Source organism: Ruditapes philippinarum, unplaced genomic scaffold, assembly GCF_026571515.1.
Source record: "Ruditapes philippinarum isolate M1 unplaced genomic scaffold, ASM2657151v2 ctg3762_1_1_1_1, whole genome shotgun sequence".
Taxonomy (NCBI): domain Eukaryota; kingdom Metazoa; phylum Mollusca; class Bivalvia; order Venerida; family Veneridae; genus Ruditapes; species Ruditapes philippinarum.
The window spans coordinates 70,641-91,893 of record NW_026863398.1 but is presented as its reverse complement, the minus strand read 5'-3'; the positions used below and the strand labels follow the sequence as shown (position 1 = coordinate 91,893).

Here is a 21,253-nt window from a genome sequence, read left to right as displayed (position 1 = left end):
ATAGTATTTTAATGTAAAAGTATTTGAATGTTATGTCAATGGAAAAGTATGTGTTTAACCACAACTGTGTCCATACATGTAATGTACATGTGTTATGTACATGTAGACTACATGTATAAAACAATCTTCTGCCTGGAGTCTCATATTTTCCCCACTACATATTCATTTTATTTTCAATATTAAATGCTTTCTATTATTTTCTAATCAATTATAAATGAACACAACAACAACCCCTTCACCCAAGAAATACAACAGTATACATGTATATAATAGTATGTTTTACCTTGTAGACAGTTTCCTTGTCTTCAATAAGAGACTTCAGTAGTTTCTTATCATTGAGAAGCACAGCACGTATTGCCAGTTTTCCTTGATTTGATTTGGAAACAAACTCCGTTTTCTCTCTGAACATCAAAAAGAAACAGCATTACAATTATAACCATATGAATTACTGCAGTTTTCATTTTATCTAAGTCAACAAATTCCCTACAGAAAACAACCGATTCGGCCAAGGGGCATGGATGATACTTCAATATATAGGCTGAAAATACAATCAATTCAACAGCATTTTAACAGAATATATGGATGGGCAATCTGTTATTATATAAATTGTACAAAAGAAATCTCAATCACTTTCTAATACAAAATAACCAGTGCATATAAAATTAATGAATTTCACCTGCTTTGAAATTTAAGTCATGTAAAACTTTCAAGGAGAAGCTTCGGCCTTGTGGTTATTGGGGTATGTATACCTTTACCCTGAGGCTGTGGACACCTGCCTCATATGACACTCCAGGAAATAACCAAGGGATTGGGCTTTAATAGGCTTCAAGCGTTTATCCTAATTGAGCTCAAATAAATAATTTTAAACTCCAATGCCATCATTTTCATATGAATTTCTAGAAGAAATGATACCCTTTACAAAGAAAAATTCACAGAAATGGGCATAAAAAACTCATTTAAAAACTGGTACAACAGAGTTCTTTAGCCTTCACAAATGCTTTGCTCTTTATTAAAATACGAAATTGTCTGTTAGTAGTTTTAGAGACACCTGATCTGCCAAAAGTATAGCCTGTTCCTATTCTGTATGTACAGCCATTATTTCACTATACTGAAATCAAATAATTGAAGTCATACCTGGTTTCAAAGAATGGATCTTTATCCAGAATTTTTATCTTTGGATTAGGTTGAAGATTTCTGTCGGGTCCTTTCTTCTTCTCTGATTTCACTTTCTTAGGTGTAGTGGATTTTTTCCCTGAATCAGAAAATACATAAAAACTTAGCTTTTTTCTTCCGTATCAGACTGCAAGTTGTATTTCCATATTTCAAAGAGAACTTATTTTGATTTTTCAAAGAAAACTGATTCATTTTGTCAAATAACAATATTTTATCCTTTAAGCCATATGGTAACTTCCCAACTTCACTTGTGAAGAATTATTCAACACTGAAGTAGAACTGCCAATCTTGAGCAAGCCAGCCGAATTCAACATTAATCAGAGGTCTTCAACATATTCCTCTAGCCCATCACTGACTTCCCTGACAATAAAGCTTTTGAAAATTATTTCATGCAACACTATGTTGTGATTGAAATAGCTTCAATTTTAAAAGATGACCACACATGACCCCAAACATTATTTTTCCAAAGAAAAACTCTGCAGTATTAAGCTACTAATCATATGTCATCATCAAGACGAGAAGTATTGAATCATATAAAACTTCTTGTTTCAAGGCAAATGAAAGTAAATATGATCAGCAACTATTTACATATTATCAGCCAAATTTCACAGAAATAAATTACCTTTTTCTGATTTAGACTGCTTGACTTTTTTCTCTGAAAAGCAAAATGCAATTATGTGTTAAACATGTTGATTAGGAATATCTAAGCATCCAACTTCCAGTTATTAATATACAGGTAATATCTATCTTTGACTAATCTTTTCACAATTTCCAAAAAAATTAAAAGAATCTTACATCTAAAAGTGAAAATTTTTCTTTGAAACAAGCAATTACTTGCAAAAGAGCATAATTTTTGCTTTTTCCATCAAATTCATGTTTCGATAAATACTTCCGTCAAGTCACTATCAATACAATCAGAACATTATTATCATGTAGTTTTTTTGCATCAAACTTTCTAATTTGTGTAACAGCACTATAAAGTAACATGCTTGTTTTGTTTTGGGTTTTACGTCACATCGACACAGTATAGGTCATACCGCGACATTCCAGCTTTACTAGTGGAGGAAGACCTCAGGTGCCCTTCCGTGCATTATTTCAGGCACGAACAGGCACCTGAGTAGAACCACTGACGTTCCGTAAGCCATCTGGATAGCTTCCTCACATGAAAGAATCCAAAGTCCCTGTCGGGATTCGAACCCACAGCGGTGAGGGGCAAATGAAGTAACATGTAATAGCCAACATCAGTGCAATTCAAAGGTTGTTGACAAAATCGTCAAAGAAAAACAGGATTTACACCACAGAATTATACTTATTACTGAGGTAATTGGGAATATGTATTTAGCTATAGATTACAATTAGGGGCGTCATGTTTATCCGTTTAAACAGGTACAGTCAGTTTTTAGCTAAAAACAGGTAACCGAGATTAGTATTTGACAAAGGGGCGAATAAGTTAAAAGTTGTTTCGAAATATTACCTTAGCTTTTATTTTAACAAGATATGACAATTGTTTGTATTTTAGTTGTACTCAGCAATGTATGTTTCCTGACCTGATCGATTACGGTACGGCCCTAGTGGAAAATAGTTACACCATTTTCAAATATGTATTGTCATCATTTTGAGTACAACAAAATGGCATATCTTGTCATAAAGAAACAAAGTTAATGTTGAACATCTAAGGATTTTATAAGTAGGGTCAGTTAAACGTTTAACACAGCTAATACTTCGTTGTTTAAACGGTTAGCATTTTTTCTAATCGTGACACCACTAATTACAGTAATACCTTTAGGAGGAGATGCTGATTTCTTCGACTTTGATTTCTTTGGTGTCTCATCCTCCCAGTCTATAAAAAGATTTAACAGTTTCCTTTATAAATAATTTGTACAATAATTAAAATTGATAAAGAAAACCTCAAACTGTCTAAAAGAAATGTTTAAACTAGAAACTACTACTGAAATGCAATTCCACCACTTCTGATACATTCACCTGTGCATTTTTATTACTTTTTTCTAATTATTGCACATACCAATTCTTGTGCTTTAATTCCGAGCTAAAAAAAACATTATACATAGATGGAAATAGGCTAATATTTCTAAAAATCCATATCTTTCTGACTGCAATGGTTACATTTACAAATGCTACATTGCACAAAATAATAAGATAAATTAAAAGCATCAACTACATACAAAATAAATGAAGATGTTACAGTAAACAAACAAGAAAAGCATTGATGCAAAGCATCAAAGGGCGTCCAAGCAAGAAATGCAGCAAGTGAAGATGAATAGTACACATATGATGACAAGATATTCTTATAAACTACCAGAAATGTATATCACTTATGAATGAGCGGACGAAAGACATTGTTCATTATGAACTTTGATTGGCATGCTAGAGATTAGAATATTACTTGTTATTTCTTTATGATCGTGGTTATTAATAGCAACGGATATACATGTATGCAATCATTTATAATCCATGTGTAACGCATGATCAACACGTACCACGCCTTTGTAATTGTCCCTTATTATGTTATCGCTATTAGCGAAGACCCCCTCTTAATTATAAGCTATCTGTTCACACTTTAAGTTAGTAAAAATATGACACTGATTATATTACCATGTTGATCATGTTGAGCATAATTGTTTATTATACAAAAATTGTAATATCTATTAATTTTAATAAAAAAAACCAACAAATTTTATGAATATTGTTTTCTTTTCTTTTTTGTGTTTTATGTGCTATTTTAATACTGAGTTTTTACTACTCTTTTTTTTATTAAAATTGTAAAATAAATTTTAAGAATTCAATTGTCATATTGACCGACGATTATAAGTCAAAGCTTAACTGGAAAAAGTCAGTAAATTATGGTTGATCTTTCAATATATAATATAGTTTATTCTTAAACCATGTACATTTGTATTTTTCTTTGTCATTTTTTAAATTATCAATCAATTGAATAATTCATAAAATATAATTTGTAACTTTGAATAATTCCTCGGCATCTTAACACGGATAACAAATTAAATAAAATGTTTCAAAGTTGATAATGTCATTTTAATACCATAAAAATGTACCTTTTTCTCAATTATTGTACATATCACGGATTTATATGACATATAAATCCGTGTACATATTTATTGTTTTTATCTCATATAGATAAAATGAAACACGCTATTGTTGTTTTTCTTCTAATTGTAACGATATCAAACATCTACTCCAAAACCGGGAGAGACCGGACAATAAACGTGTAGTACTATTCGCCGGTCACTAGTAAATCCTGGTCAAAATAGACCGGGAGAGACCGGTAATTACCGATAGGAGTGATAAATAGATATATCTATAAATAGATCTTTGGAATATTTAGGTCATCAACTGATCATTCTAGGATACATGTACAACAATAACATACCATGATAACCCACTGATAAATAAAAACCCCCGAAGAGCGCAAATTTATTGACGGAAAAGGTTATTTCATTTGAAAATATTTGCATTGCGAAATTCTCAAGTTCGCTATTCATTGTAACATATCGCGACATTTCATTCTCAATTAATAATCAAGCACCCTCATACCGATCGGAATGATCGGCTTTTATTATGACCGACTAAAAGGCTCGAGAAGTTGCTGTCGCCCTTTCACAAAATCTGATTTCATTCCATAAGGGCGCCGCGCTTCGGCGCGGACGCCAACAATACATGTTTAAAATGTGACACAAGAAATTTACTTTAACATACACAGTACCTTCATCTTCTTCATTCTCCTCCGACTCTGAGGGAAGTATAACTAAATCCTCAATTGGTTCACCTCGCTCTTTCTTCAATGCTCTGTGTAAGATCTCTTCCACTCTTGTCTGCTCCTTTATTGGTAATCTGTTAAGAAATAAATGAATATAAATCAAAAGGTACATCAACCTTTCAGAAAAAAAGCAAACAAAAACTTATGTTTTTCCACTTTCTATACAAGAATAAATCAATTGATTGTTGATAATTAAATAGTTTAAAACTAGCACAACTTACAGATGCCTCTAGCTTTGTTTTTAAATAATAAATTTTTTAATGTTTCTTTATATAGTGGGTTTTCTTTCAATCAATTGTTAAAGTTTATATCATACAACTATTGTCCATATTTTACTGGTGAAAAAATATCTATTAGAATCAGTACATAAGTATTGGCAGTATGCAATTATTGGGAAGAACCACAGACCTTATACAAGTCAACTGAATGGCCTTCTTACAACAATTCAACATCCTTTGACAGATCTGAGGTGCAAGCAATTTCAACTCACAGGACAATTCAATTTATTAAGCGAAATTATTGTCTACACCACTCTCTTGTTGAGAAATGGAAGCACACAAAGTAATCACGCTGTGTTCATGTAATTAAAAAAATAACTTGAAACACTTAACTTTACAATGCAATTGATACACTGACAAAAATACATGTGTAATGTTATATATTATCTTCTGGGTCTTTGGGTTCAGTTAGTTCACATGACTACTTTCAAGCAACTTTACAGCTTTACTGGAGGAAAAAAACATAAGGTGCCCTTTCTGTGCAATATTTTAGGCTGGATGTATAATATATTCTGTGTGTATCAAAACAGCTAAAGTAAGCATAGGTAGACATTACCTGTACGTGTCTCTGGCCACACGCTCCATCTTTACATTGGTCAGTATACAATCAGCATCAGTGCTGTCCGCAAAGTCCAGTTTATACACATCTGGTGGCCCTGTTAAATCCAACCACTGGATCTTAAACTTCCTCGTGTTACTAAACACATTCTGTATCGTCTTACACAGGTAAAAAGACCCTTAAAAAAAAAAAGAGTATCTTAAATCTTTAGCAGTACAGAAATAACAGACAGTATATGAATTATTTCAAATACAGTTTATGTCTGAAACCATGCATAAACGATTTTAGCACTGAAATAATAATGACAGTCTCTGAAAGAAAATTAGGTCAAGGAAAATGCAAAAAAGAATTGCACCAGCTATATTTCATATCATACATTTCATGGTTGGGTTTAACGTCATACTAACACAGTATAGGTCATATGGCGATTTTTCAACTTTTACAGGCATAGAAAGACCTCAGGTACCTCTCAATACATTATTTCATATACAAGCAGACTTTCTGTAAGCGAGCATGATAGCTTTCTCTCATGACAACTTTTGAGCAGCTCGAAACCAACACCACCTCTAACTTGCCTCTAGCAAGGGACCTTTCCGGTGTTTACAGTTTTATGTAAATTGGCTAACTTGTTATCCAATCGCTACAGTGAGATAATACATAGTCACTGGTTGACCTGGTTTGCACAAAAGAACACGTGCTTATGTTTGTGATACTGTTTGTGAGCAGTTGACCTAGCAATGAATGGAAAAGGTGTGGCTAAATGTTCCGCTACGAAAAACCGGAACGGTCCAGTGTTTTGATGTCAACAACCTAAATCCATACCTTTAATCTTGATGATTTCACTTAAGTTTAACTCTTTATCAAGAAACAACCAGCTTACACACACACAGTAGAGCCAGGTCAACTGAACTGTCATACTTTATACATATGACTTATCATTAACAACATAATGATATATATTACTTTAACCATCAACAGGACATTCAAAACACAAATTATGAAGACAGTAAGTCATACAATACCTTCTTCCCCTCTCACGCCAAGGAAACATCCTTTCTTATGCAGTAACTCTGCCTGATCCTTCTGCTTTGATGTCGAAGGAAGAGGGATAATTTCTTCGGCAGGAGACTGGAACTTCTGCACAGGTACTCTCTGACGCTTTAATGGAGTCCTCTGATCTACGTCTGCACTTGGTGTGGCAGCTGCAGGTGCCTTTCGCTTTCTCTGTGTTCATAAAAGTATTAAAGTTAGGATAAACAATAATTTTCTGGATAAAAGGTCATTCTTCTCAAAATGACTAACGTTAACAACAGATGCATTTTTGTTTGTAAAACTTTCTGATATATAGAATGCCTTTTATAAATCTAGCTGCAGCAAACAGCATTTTTATAACAGGGGCCGGACATCAGCCCCTTCACAATTCAAAATATCACCTTTTTCACAAAGCAGCGGAAAGAAATTCACAATTTCAAAAGAGATTTTACAACATATCTGGACCTCATCTTCAAAATTCATTGCTTACCTTCCAGTAAAACTTGAGTTTTGTCAATTCCAAACATGTTAAGTTTTAATCAAGTTAAATGGTATTTGCGCATGTTTACAGGGTGAAAGTACCGACTCAAAGCAGATTTTACAAAGGTCAGAAATTATAATCAAGCATTCATCACACACTGCTTCCTGTTTCAAAATGCCACGAAATGGCTAACATTATGTCATTTTTTCACAGTACATTATGTCATTTTTTCACAGTTTTATGACATAACACATTTTTTACAAAATGAACAGGCCTTAGGCACCTTCACACTTTTGACAAAAAATGCCCTGAACAGAAACTGGTTTATTCTAATCAAATAATTATCTATTTACTGTTTTTAAAAAACTGATAAAATGCAGGATCATACCTTCAGTTAAGTCATTTTTACAGTTGAAAGAAAACTGCGGAAACCTTTACTAACCTTTGAGGTACTGCCAGGTGTTTCAATTTTAGCCTCAGGCTCTTTAGCTTTTTCAGGGCTAGCCCTCTTCACTTTGGTGTCTTTAGTTTTTTCTGAGGTCCCACCCTCCTGCATGATTATTTAGAACTGAAAGATAACATGTAATATATAAGAATTAAAGATATATGATAGATCATAAATTCATATAAATATGAATCAATTTTGATAATAATATAATACATACTTGAAGCACAGGTATAACTTTGTCAGGAGAGCGGCCCTTTTTTCCATTTGTGTAGCACTACCTTTTTGCGTAATTCTTAACAGGCACATGGAGACAGTTCAGACTACAGGTACAGGTAGTAACAAATGTGACACAATTACTATCCGATTAAAAACAGACGGTTGTTGCAGGTTCATATTCTAGTAAGAATCTGAATCATCATCACATTACCAAAGCAAATAGCAATTTCATTTTTTGAGAGCATTGGAGGATATGTTCTTTTTTTAACACCTTCATTTCACTCATTTTCATAATACTCTGTCGTTCTAAACAAAATCAAAATACTTGGGAATTATTATAAAATGTAATGCATTTTGGATCATTCCATGCAACATGCGAAATGAGTGAATTCTGCTCGTAGCTATTATTTATTATCATTAAATTATTTTATAACAGTTTCAAGTTCAGACAATTTCAAGCAAAGCTTGGCTTCTGGTAAACAGTAAGTTAAAACAACAAGGTAACTAGTAACTACTAGACTAAGTCTAGAAACATTAATAGGGTGACTCACTCCAGAACACAGCAATTTTTATAAATAACACAGATATATAAACAATGGATAGGAAACTCTGAAAATAGACAAGAGTCTGATTCAGACCCACAATCCCAGTCAGGAAAAGTGTGTTTTGTATGTTTTAGAATAAATAACTATTGCTTCTTATATAAGTAAAATATGTTTAACTAGTCTTTTTTGTTGATGTACCTCCGGGCATTCAATATGGCAGTATTTTGGCTACTTTTACCCAGGATGCATCAAATCCTGCGACTTATGATAACTTGCGGGAACACAATTACGCCAATACTGATTTTAACTGTGAGACGTCACAGTCTCTTCTCCATCTTAGTTACGTGTGGCGGATGCAGATTGAGTATTCACTCTGTTGTATCATTACAATATTTTCACACATGTTCATCTTATTCTAGTCTCAATATTTTGCCTGCAAGACTGACCAATTTTACAATAATACATAGATGTGGATCTTTACGAAGAGGGACCATCGTCTATATAATAAAGCCCTGGCACCTGATCCATTTAGCATATTACAGATTAAGTGACACTATGGTACACTTGATGCTTTATCTACAATGAAATGGTTAATCTTACTTAACTCTAATTTCTACATTAAGCTACTGTTTGTAAACACTTAGCAACGTAAAATCCCAAATCTAACCTCATTTCTGACTATTTGGTGGACCCTATTCAGTTTGAGCTGTTGAAAGAAAATAACAAAATCACAGCATATACATCTGATAGACGCTACTATATTGTAATTAACTGACAACAGTCGTTTCTGTGGTATGTTAAAGTTGCCATGCAGCTTTCTAAAAGCTTCCCATGCATTGTATTTTGTGTGGGAGGGGTAACAAAACAAAAACATGGAATTGCACAAATTGTACGAATGAAGGTTTCCTAAAAAGAATCGTAGCGTTTAACATATACAAATGTAGAAACTAACGTGTATTGACTCAGTTGCAATAACTATGTCTTTCTGAAACACATCTAAACGATATGGGATTAGTAAATTTATGCCAATGTGCGATTTTGCCGGGTTTACATAGTCGCCATTATCCAAATGGCTGTTCCGCACAGTGGAAAGCAAAATATTTATTAAGATAATGACAGTTTTTCAATCGATATTCTCTTGGCAGCAGTGATTTATACCGTAATATTGTTTCATATAATTTAATATATAACAAAGAGTTTGAAATAATCAACATATAAATATAGATCTGATTTCAGCCAATTTTTATATTATCTGTATGTTCAAAAGATGGAACAGCTTGCAAGGTCACATGTTTTCATTTTTAATCGGCGTCTCTCCGACTTTTTACGGTTTCACCCGATCGATCAAACTCCGACCTTTTTGCGCGCGTAATAAAAAGTTATGAGTTGGCATTGATTTAGATTTTTTATTTTTTATTTTTTTTGTACTGTGACAACAGCAGTTTAAAAAAGCACAGTTTAGGTTTAGCTGAATAAAAATTATTTATTTTTTACACGCCTAGACTACACGAGAAATCGAGTAGAGATATATATAGATCTATATAACATAATGTTTTGGAAAATTAACATGTCTGAATTATTTATTAATGCATGTAGACTTTTTTTATTAATGCATGTAGTAACTTTTGAGAATTTGAAGTTTTAATATTTCTATGACTATGTGTCGAAATTGGCCGACAAATAAGATTAATATCGCTCAATTTCGATCCAATTTCGACACCCCACTTCAATTGTTATATTCTAAATGCGTTTTATAATTATAATCGAGATTTTAAGCTCAAGGTCAAATGTTTATAGCATTCATATTTAGGGTTTATTTGCCTCAAAACCAATACAAATATGCGAAATGATAATAAAATTATATACCTGAGTTATCGACCCTTCTTATAATACGCTTATACCTTTTTCTTATTATCTGATTTGTACGAGGGGGTGTAGCCCCCGAGTATTAATCAGATTGCCGAGTGTTTTGATGTTCTTTCTCTTTTACATCATGACACTGTGTCTGTTGTCACAATATGAAACCCCAGAAAAAGTAACCAATGAACGAGCATCTGAATATGATATTGGCCTTTTTTTGCTATATCGCTTTCCCGTTCTCTGCCGTCACAATAAGTAAACCCCAGCACAAATGAGCCAATCAATTGGCATGCTCTGGAGTGCGGGTAACTAATGCCTGCACTCAAGTAAACACACTGTGCATGTATATGTATACGATTGAACTCTGACACATTTTCAATATAAAGGTCCCTAAACTATGATACAATTGAAGATTAGGCTACTGACCGAGTTACACGCGGTTTTACATCAACACACTAGCTTTGATAAGAAGATCGAAGGGTGTGTGTCATTTAGACCAAATGGAGAAAGTTGAAATAACAGCCGTAATTAAGTACCTTTGTAAGAAAGGGATGCCCCCAAGGAACTCCATGAAGACTTCACAGATACACTTGGGTAGGAGTCCTTTTCCTATAGCACGGTAAACAATGGGCTGCTGAATTTAAGAGGGGGCGGGAGAACATTGGAGATGATGAGCGGCCTGGGCGGGCGGCCAAAAGAGGCCACCCACGAAGAAGTGCACGATCTGGTCATGTCCGACAGAAGGCAAGACCTGCGAAGCATTGCTAGGGAAGTGGGTATAAGCTTCGGTTCAGTTCAGGCAATTCTGACTTATGTCTATGGCATGTCAAAGGTTTCCGCAGTTTGACAGTTGACTGACGTCCAGAAACGGACCAGGCTTGACATTTAAAGATATATTCTATCTTTTGTCTCGCTACGAGGATGAACCTGATTTCAAAAACAAAAACATAGCATGCATTGGAACCATCTGGCCCCTGGCTCACCCCCTCCGAAGAAATTCAAGAGGGTGCCATCAGCAGGGAAGATGATGACTTCAATGTTTTGGGATAGTCAGGGGATAATCATGATTGACTATCTTGAGCAAGGTCGTACCATAAACGGTACGTATTATGCAGACGAATTGAGACGTCTGCGTCAAGAAATCGCGCGTAAAAGAAGGGGCAAACTGATTCAATGCGTTCTGCTCCTACACGACAGTGCGGAAGCTCGCACATCCCAAGTTTCGATGGCTGCTGCAACTGATTGCGGCTTTGAAATACTTCACCATCCCCAATATATCCCCAATATTCTCTGGACTTGGCCCCCTCTGACTTCTACCTGTTTCCGAAACGAAAAACTAAGCTAAGTGGTAGATGTTTCCGAAGCAATGAAGGTGTCATGAAGGCGGTCAATGAGTTCTTTGAGGACCAAAAGGGAGAGTTCTATTGAAAGGTTAAACAAGTTGGATCATAGGTGGAAAAAGTGCATTGGTGTAGAGGGCGATTATATTGAAAAGTAAGACCATTAGTTGGGTTCTCTGACTACCGGAAATAAATCGGGCCGAGAACCTCGTACATACAATTATATGTGTTTGTAGTTTACCCACAGAGCACGACCGTAAGACACTTGAATTTAACCAGAGCAGTAGCTAGGCCAACTTTAGCATATGTTTTGAAGTGAACATAATAAATTATGAACTACATTTCCAACAAATTAATATTATAATATCTTTCATCGGCTTATAATTAGGATTCTGTTTTCACTAAACACTGCAGTACATATACCCTGTTTTTGTATTTTAAGAAAAAAGAAAACAAAACGTATGTGACGTAAGAAATATTTTTGTACTGTACAATTCAATACTTTAAAGGAGACAACACTGTAAATGTATTAAATCTTAAACTATAAACGAATTACTTCCCCTCGTCATTATCTTAGTACAAGACGTGGTACATGTAATTTCTTTTTCACACTGAAAATCCATTGGTTTTAATTGCACAAAAGGAAAAAAGTAACTGAAATTTTATTGTAAATCTAGATCATTTTTTTTATTTAACAATCAAATAGCAGTAATTTGATTTTAACAACCAACCTGCTAGCGGCAACTGATTGTATCTTTGTTACCAGTGCAGATCAAGATCAATCGACATAACCATGTTGTCTGATCATGGTCTGCACTGTTCACTATCCAGTCTCGACATATTCTAAATTTTCTCCCGAAACGTGATGAATGGTTTAGTACGGATAGAAAGATGGACAAATCCATTTAAGATATTTGGAGGGGTCAAGGTTACATGAATAAAAAGATGTACATGTAATTGGTTTTAATGTGCTATAGAATTTCCCCCCGCAATTTAACACCAGTATGATGTAGGATTTTCTTTTACAACTTTTGCTATTGTAAGTGCAATTTGGCAAGCTTTCATAGAAATTTACATATTCCAATTTAAGTACTTTTGTGTGTATGAATCATATCAAAATACGTGCAATTATTCTTTCTGCAATAGACTGCCGATGGTCTATAATGGAAGGTCTATAAAACATTAAATAATTACTTTGATAGAATTTTAATATCAGACATAACGACAAACCCACAAAAACTATGTGGATGCATGTTGTTTGAAACTGTGAGATACATAATCCGTACAAAAATATTTATACAGCAGATAATATAATCTAATTTGTTCTAGAACAAAGTATTATTATTCACCATATCAATGTTAATACTAAATCATTTTGAACTTTATCAACACAATTTTTCAACCAATATTTTATTAGAATACTCAGATCATGAAATTTATTGTTTTTATCAAATTTTTAAATTCTCCTGGAAAATATTTTCATTGTAAACCAATTCACTTCAACGAAACAAGGACGCATACAATTGGATGCAAAGTATAAAACATAAACATTGGTTTATTGTCTTTGACATGTAACAAAGACCGAACGCCCAACAAAACATCACTTTCCTAAAACAGTATATCAGCTCATATCAAAATGCACCAGCCGTACAGTGTTTTACACATGGGCATGAACAAATAAGCTGACAGCACATAAGACAGGTATAAGTTACTAAACAAATTATGATATTTGAGAACTGGTACTTGTGTAAATGAAACATTCTTGTTCAATTACCAATTTTTCACCTTTTTTTTATTTGTCTTCTTGACCAAAAACGAAACTTTGTTTTATGAAAAGCAGCGTCGGACTCACACAAGGATTACGTTTGATTCAATTCAGTTACATATTGGATACATACGTTATCTTGAACATATTGATAACGCCGCCTTTTTATTGTAGTACAAACAAAGATAGATATTGACAATGCTATTTAGCCAATAGCTGCATTGAAAGCAAATTTTCATAAATGTAATACTGCATTTTTATTGGTTTGCTAGCTACCTTTCATGTCTTTTCTTTGGAATAGGCGAACATTGTTCAGTTTTCTCGTATAGAACCTACAGTATTTCCTATAAGTCAGATTGAACAAATTGGACTGAATAATTAGAAAATGTCAGGATTGTTCTTAAAACTGAAAGGTAAGTAGAATACTTTGTGCATTTACATTTTATCTCAATTTAATTATACAAATGATTTTTTTTCGACTGTTCATTTTTACTACACTGTAATTATGTAGTAGTTTAAATGAAAATATAAAATTTGAAAAACAATTCTCATTTAGATCTTGAGACTTCAATGGGTTCTTGAAATCAAACGTAAAACACATCCTCTGTTTTTATGCCTTTGAATCTACTTCATGATAAGGTAAGCAAGGATTTATTAAAATAAAGTAAATTCCAGTTTAGTTTAATGATATAAATACACATCAATTCTTTTAAATCAACAAAATAACACAATATACAAAAGAGTTGGGCATTTCTATCGTGGGTCGTTCCCTGTAAATGTTTAACATCAGTTTCATAAAGTAATAAAGAAAGATTTGTATTAAAGTTAATACGCATTAAGTTACTATACATTTTCATTTTTAGAGATGAGCAGAAAGATTGAAAAGGAATTTAAGAAAAGTTTTTGTTTTAAATAGCTTTAATCCTGATACGGAGAAAGTATTATAGAGTATCCGATTAAATAAAAAATAGGAACGATTGGAGTAGAAACAGGAGTGACGTAGATAAAACTAGACTATTTTAAAGACGAAAGCAATCGTGTTTGTAATAGTAGGATATTTCAATCGTGCTATCTTAGGGAGCGTTCAAAAACGAAAATTCAGAAACTTACTTTTTTTATTAATTCTAATATGTTTATAATCATAATTCATATTAAACTAGGTTTATGAAATGTAGCATTTATTCTAATAATAAGTTATTTTGCAACAATAATTTTTTATGAATTTCTTAATTAATAAAATTTGATAAAAAATATAATCTTTCAATTTTAAGACATTGGAATGCAATATATTTTGTAAAGTGTGGCTTTGATATATATATTTTGACATTCACCAAAGGAATCTCATCATACAAATTATATTCGCTTTGAAGTGTGTTTCATTTTGTTATTCCAACTTGTTATTTCCAGCTCGTAAATGATTTAGACAGGCATGAAGATGTAAGAATTTCTAATGCCAAAAACAGTGACGAAATATTTGAAGAAAGTGGAATAGGAGCTGAGCTTCAAAGCCAAATAGTTATTGAATGGAGGAAAGAGTTTTCAAAGTGAGCATTCTCTTTTACGTTGTAATGGATACATTTTAGTTGGAGATCCTTTTATTCTATGAAATTAATAACTCAACGATTGCATGGTTATATTACACGTGTATGTAAAACATAGAATTTAGATGTCAACTTTTATCATGAAAAAATATTTTATATACGAGCTTTATTTACATTTGAATTTAATTAAGTATTGAGATACCTCTTGGCATATTCTATAAAGACAGGGTGCTAAATATTATATAATAATACAACAATGATAATAGTCAATTATTAAAATAAGATTGTAAATGTTGAAATATAGAGATGCGAAAAATATAATAACATTGATCTGACGTTAGATGCTACTTAGTATAGATATTTGGTTTGAGGAAAATTATCAGTTGACACGTTGAAACTGTCCTTACAGAAAAATGATTAGTATATGCAAAGCGCTATTAGTTTATTTCATACATTCATTGAAAGCCATTTCGATTACATACCACATTAACTCATTTAAAGTTGCTCCGTAAATGAATGTCCCAGCTTTTGCAACAAATTGACTTTATGCAAAAAGGACTTTGAATGTCACGTGGAAGATAATTGACACCCTAATATACCTAACGTGTCAATTGACTGAGACACGTACCCTGTCCAATCTTTGACTCGAAACTATAAGGATAAACAAACACAAAATTAATCTTTTGAATTAAAAATAAATTTATTAGGTATGTTTTAAAGCTTGTAAAATAGGTATTATTAGATCACATTATGTTACCCTAGTTTATTATCATAATATTTCCCCTATTTTAATGTTTCAGATTGCACTTGGTTTAATGGGCAAGATGGTGCCAAACTGGTACAAGATGAAATAATTGAAGGACCTAAGTTGAATATTAAAAAATAGTAAGAGGCAAGCAATGCTAATCTGTCAATTCGGATATATCAGAGAGCGTGTTACCCGCAACTTCTATTGTGAGCAGAAGTGTTTGAAATTCTTTCATTGGAATTCAATAAAACTGGTGGCGTTATGAATCTATTTTTTGTTTCAGAAGTGTAAAACATTTTCATGTGGACTTCTGCTTAGACGGAGTATTGTTAAATCACCTATCTATAGCATTTAAAAGTGAGATGACTCAACAAGTATAAAACGAATAGCAGATTTAGATAGTTCCTTCTTTTCAAAAAGAGACTAAGCTATAAATTATCTTGAACATTCAACAACAACTTTTATTGCAAATTTTTGCCACCAACTTGTTATTACATATAAACTAAGGTGGATCCAGCTACTTAAAATATTAAATACACTGTAAAAATGACGATATACAGAAACAGTAGGTGTAGTGTGTAAAAATAATGGATTGTATAAATCTAGTGTTTTCAATATGATCATGAATAATGGTCGTAATAAACCCGAGGAGTAAATTAAAACTGTTCAAGTTTGTTTCTTAAAATGAGTAGTTTAATTCAAAAAAGAAAAATAGAGAAACGATTTCATATGACAGGGAAACACTGTTAAAATGCAAGGTCGAGTTAAAACTTGGATACTTTTCGATAACAAGAAACTCCGAAATGTTGTTTTAAATACGAAGAAGATGCTTTTAAGTGAAATGCATAATTTAAGTTGAACTGCTGTTGCTTTACAGAATACATGTATATCATTTAGCAATATTTAGTATAATCTTTGTATTGTTTACCATTGACATTACATTAATAAATGAGATAAACTTTGTATATTTTATATTTTCTTCTGTGTTATATACTTATAATTCTATTAAAGTGTTAAAGTGTATTTTCGAGGGACTTTCTCAGACTAAGCACAAAAATGATTTCAAAAGAAAAGAATGAAACCTAAATAAAAATCGCTTCTTATTGTCAAGAAAATATCATAAATACACGATTAGCTATCCCGTTCAATTCAAACGAACACACAAGAAATTTCCCGAGTTAATGATGAGTAAATGATTTTTACATTAAATACAGCCTTTATGATTCCACCAAGTAAAATGAAATAGTTATAAAAACTTTGTAGCTTGATTCCTTATTTTTGCCTTCAATTTAAGTAGCAAACAATACGCCAGGAAATCACAAAACCTAGTGTTAAGATTATACAAGACCTCATGAATGTTAAAATACACATGCACTCACAAATTAGCATTATAGTGTAATTTTACATGACTCAGTCTGGAGGAAAATATCTTTGCAGACAAAATAAAAGTGGACGCATCGTTTTTTTTTAATTTACTTTGATCATGCCAATGTTGCAGGGGCAGTCATTTTACGTCAGTCAAAAAGCCAGATAACTCATGTTATCAACGCAGAGTAATAATAATGCCACTCGAATCTTTCAATACAATTAGATAATGAAGTTTGTTATTCCTTTAGTTAATGATAATCACAATAAACTGCCGCCAAGATGCCCGGAAATCCCAAGCCACAATCAATGTAAAGGAATCAAAACTTCTAACATCTAACTGTATTTCTTTATTCAAGAACTTTTCGACAAAGTGATCTTTACAATCTGAAATAAAGAAATTGGGAAAATTCTACAAATATGATAACTCTAGATATCAAATTTCAATAAAATACACGTGTAAGAACTAAATGAGAAATATTGCAGTCCTCATTTTCTAAGCATTGGATGGCTTGGCTGTTTAAACAAATAAATTCCCCAGTAAAATTATTTTGAAAGTTTATTTTGCACTCAAAGTCATTTTTGTTACTTTCCTTTGCTAAAAATAGGCACAGCTTTCTTTTATTCCTTTCACTGTTATGTGGCCTTCTCTGAACCCTAGTGGGATAACAATGATGAAATAATTGGTAGATGAATTGATGGTGTCTGTTATTATTAACGGGTGGTCTTAGTATTTTTATCATACTCCTTTATTGAATATAGGACATTTGTTCCTTTTCTATTGGTACAGAATGAACATTAATGGTTGAATCGTTTTATTAACCTAATGTGGTTCAACGGACGGACGAACGGATGTATGAAAGAAGTTTAAAAAATCAAGAAATATTTCCAGTCAACTCATATCGAATAATCTCATTTGAGTCCATTTCAGTGTTTCTTTGACGCTACAAATATCAGATTTAAGAGGCCGTCACTAAGAACTTTTGACATGACGGACTGGAATTATTATGGAGATTTTACTATATAACTTGATGTAGGTCTACACCAATTTTTTATATTATTCGCTCACTCCACTTCAAAACTAATCATTTATATTTTTACAAAATGACCTAAAAGTGAAAGTGTTCACCCAAATCGGGCTAAGAATGACACTCACTTCCGATGTTCAGTTTCATTCTAGGTATATTCATTTATTATCTTCAAAATTATCAAGTTTAAAATACCCTAGTTGGTATGTGTATGATTCTCAAACTTTATGTTTTTAGGCTTTGTAATGTCTGCTATATCATAATTACTGGACAGCATACGTAGAGAGATTAAACAACGCAGTTTGGTTTCTAAATCTATTTACTAATGATACTACAGAGAGGTGATGCCAGGCGAATTTAGGCGGAGCTTATCAGCTAGTGACTAATACTAGCCGACCAATAGCGAGTCAATATATTACAGGCTTTAAGACCGCCTTGGGTTCATTTAAAGTAATGTTCCATTTGTGCTGATAAGCTTTCCCCAACCAAGTATTTGATTTCGTCATTTATTATGTCAGCATAACAGTAGGTAGTGTGTAATATGGTCATTTCAATCGATACCATCATACTTTAAATGTCAATGCGGATTTTATCTAGTAATTTATTAATCCGTTCATCGGTCCAAACACCTATATTAGGTTTAAAGTATATTAGGTTTAAAGCAGCACGCCTCCAGATTCATGTTAATTTTCATGAAAATTTTAGAAATGTATTTAAAAGTAAAATAATGTGAGGTGAACAAATAAAGTAATTAACATAATGCAATCGGCAATTACAATCCACGAAAATTACCAAAAAAGTGATCAACATATGCAAAAACAGCCGTTTTTGCGTTAGTAACGCAGTAGAAATATGATGATAAAATATTGCCAAATCAGCGTTAAACCGCACATAATATGTAAAATATAACTTGGATCTTGAATGTTTTTACCTTTCTGAAAGTTTAGTGCATTTTTCTCAATATTGATTTTCATGAAATATTTGTGCTCATCTGGAGGCGTGCAGCTTTAAGGGATAATATAGTATAACGATAAAATAACGGTTTATTCATTATGTATTAATATAATAACGAATCATTCCGTGAGCAAAGGTTCTTTATGGCACAAGGGAACAACAAAGAAAAACATACTTTAGACATATGGGTATAATGGACAGATCCATCTATATTTCCACCACTCCATCATAGTAATTCGACAATATTTAAAGGTAACATAAGAATAATAAGAATCTAGAGAATAAAAGATTTCTATACGTAACAACCGAGTTTGTTGCCATTGCCTTTTTCAGGAAAGGAAAGAATACAAGAAGTATCTTTAAAAAGATACTCGGCCGAAGTCAAACTTGTTAACTTGCATAGGATAAGCTACTACTAACCATGCTTACCGCAAACAGAACATTTTATTCGTCCTCAATAGTTTTATTTCAGTTCATTTTTACCCGCAATGTTTTTCCCCATTAATTGTCATCTTAGATTTTAACAATATAACTTACAATTTTTGATTTTAATCGAAATGGAATTTGATTTGAATAGGAATTAATTTTATAATAAAACAAAGATTTAGTAGATACTGTACACTAATTCCTCGGGGAATTTTGCAACTGTAAATTAGTCGAAAGTTCGTTTCAATCGTCCGGTTCGAGAAGAGAATATAATGACTAGAACATCTTAGAAGAGAAATCCAATCGAACGCAAAAGTACCAAAAAGGCGATCTGTCATATTTAATTCCATATATTTATTGAAAAGCTGTTAGAAACATTTAGAAAATATCATTATTGTGTTTTTATATTTATTTTGACTTATGTCTTTTTCCAAGACTTCTTGTCATCGCGCAATCGAACAGACCTCTACCTATAACGGTAGCTCTTCTAAAGTATCAATCGAACAGGCTATTAGTGTTAATGACCAATGAAAATTCTGCCTATATTCATTTCTTTACTGTTAATTTTAGCGGAAGTCAAGGTGAAATCAGACGGCCTTTGGCCGAAAAATAACTGGTCCAAAGTTCATTGATTTCATGTAGGAATACATAGTTACTACAATAAAAATAAGAAGAAAATAGTAGATTTTGTGACTTCCAAAGCTGCGTGACCAAAATGTATGAGACAAATCTCGTATTTGAAATGATAGTTTTGTTAACTTAACATGGTCTGTAAAGCATTTTACCAAAGTATGAAAATGTACAGTTTAAAATCTAATTAACTGAAATTGCATCCAGCATGTTACATTATAGGAGATGTAACGAATTGAGTCGTTTGTCAACTTGGAATATATTGATAACATTTCATGAATAAATGATTTTCGTGTCATTCATCAGTAAACCATTGCTTTTGTTTTGAAGATTTTGCTGACCCCTAGGTGGCAATCCGTCAATTATCCTAGATGGGAACTCTCGACCGCCGTCTTGTAAACCAGTAAACATGATGCACTTTACCACCAAGCCAAAAAAAACAATTACTGGATACAGTTGCCAAAGGATATAGTTAAAATAATTAAGGTAGTACTTGACACTATGCAGTTTAAAAAAAAAACAACTGAAACACGTAATCAAATGCAAAAACTAATTTTACTGATAACGAGGATAGCTTAAGTTTCTAATTGTATTAAATTGTAAGTCTAAGTACATAATTATTCCAAATTTCACTGTCCCACGCAAATAAATAAGTAAATAAATAAATAAATAAATAAATAAATAAATATAATAAATATAATAATTATAAAGATCAAAACGACACTGTCATGTATTTCAGTAACTTGTATTTCAGTAACATATAAATGTGAAATTTATAGCAATATTCATGTTGTCTAGCTTTTCCCAAACGCCGCTCACCAGTTTTTTCTTTATGTATAATGTCAACAAAAGCGTTTACAAGGTCTTTAAATATCATTGTACATTTGTCTATTAACTGTATAGTTAATGCGTCAATGATTGTTCTATTGTTCTATCTATCAACAAATTTATAAAAACATATTTTTCTTACTTAACATATGCTTCAGTTTTTACGATAGAGACTATCTCTACCTCAATTATTATGCCTATAATCCATGAGAACAGCGTCGCAGAATGGCATTTTTGCTCAGT

The 21,253-nt window shown here is 32.5% G+C and overlaps 1 protein-coding gene and 1 long non-coding RNA gene across 2 annotated transcripts in view; one reads left to right on the top strand and one right to left on the bottom strand.

Annotated features, from left to right (window-relative positions):
• The window catches only part of LOC132721994 (poly [ADP-ribose] polymerase tankyrase-like), a 52,532-nt gene extending 42,904 nt beyond the window's left edge, over window positions 1-9,628 (bottom strand). Inside the window, 9 exon segments of the mRNA XM_060706386.1 lie at window positions 284-401; window positions 1,135-1,252; window positions 1,796-1,828; window positions 2,954-3,013; window positions 4,913-5,040; window positions 5,801-5,981; window positions 6,826-7,027; window positions 7,759-7,884; window positions 9,478-9,628. Of these exon segments, the coding sequence (XP_060562369.1) occupies window positions 284-401; window positions 1,135-1,252; window positions 1,796-1,828; window positions 2,954-3,013; window positions 4,913-5,040; window positions 5,801-5,981; window positions 6,826-7,027; window positions 7,759-7,872 (954 nt within the window). The 5' untranslated portion in view covers window positions 7,873-7,884; window positions 9,478-9,628.
• Window positions 9,629-13,575: 3,947 nt separating this feature from the next.
• LOC132721993 (uncharacterized) lies at window positions 13,576-16,771 on the top strand. Its single transcript, XR_009624552.1, has 3 exons — window positions 13,576-13,903; window positions 14,898-15,034; window positions 15,832-16,771. It is a non-coding gene; the product is annotated as an uncharacterized LOC132721993 (long non-coding RNA).
• Window positions 16,772-21,253: the final 4,482 nt, after the last annotated feature.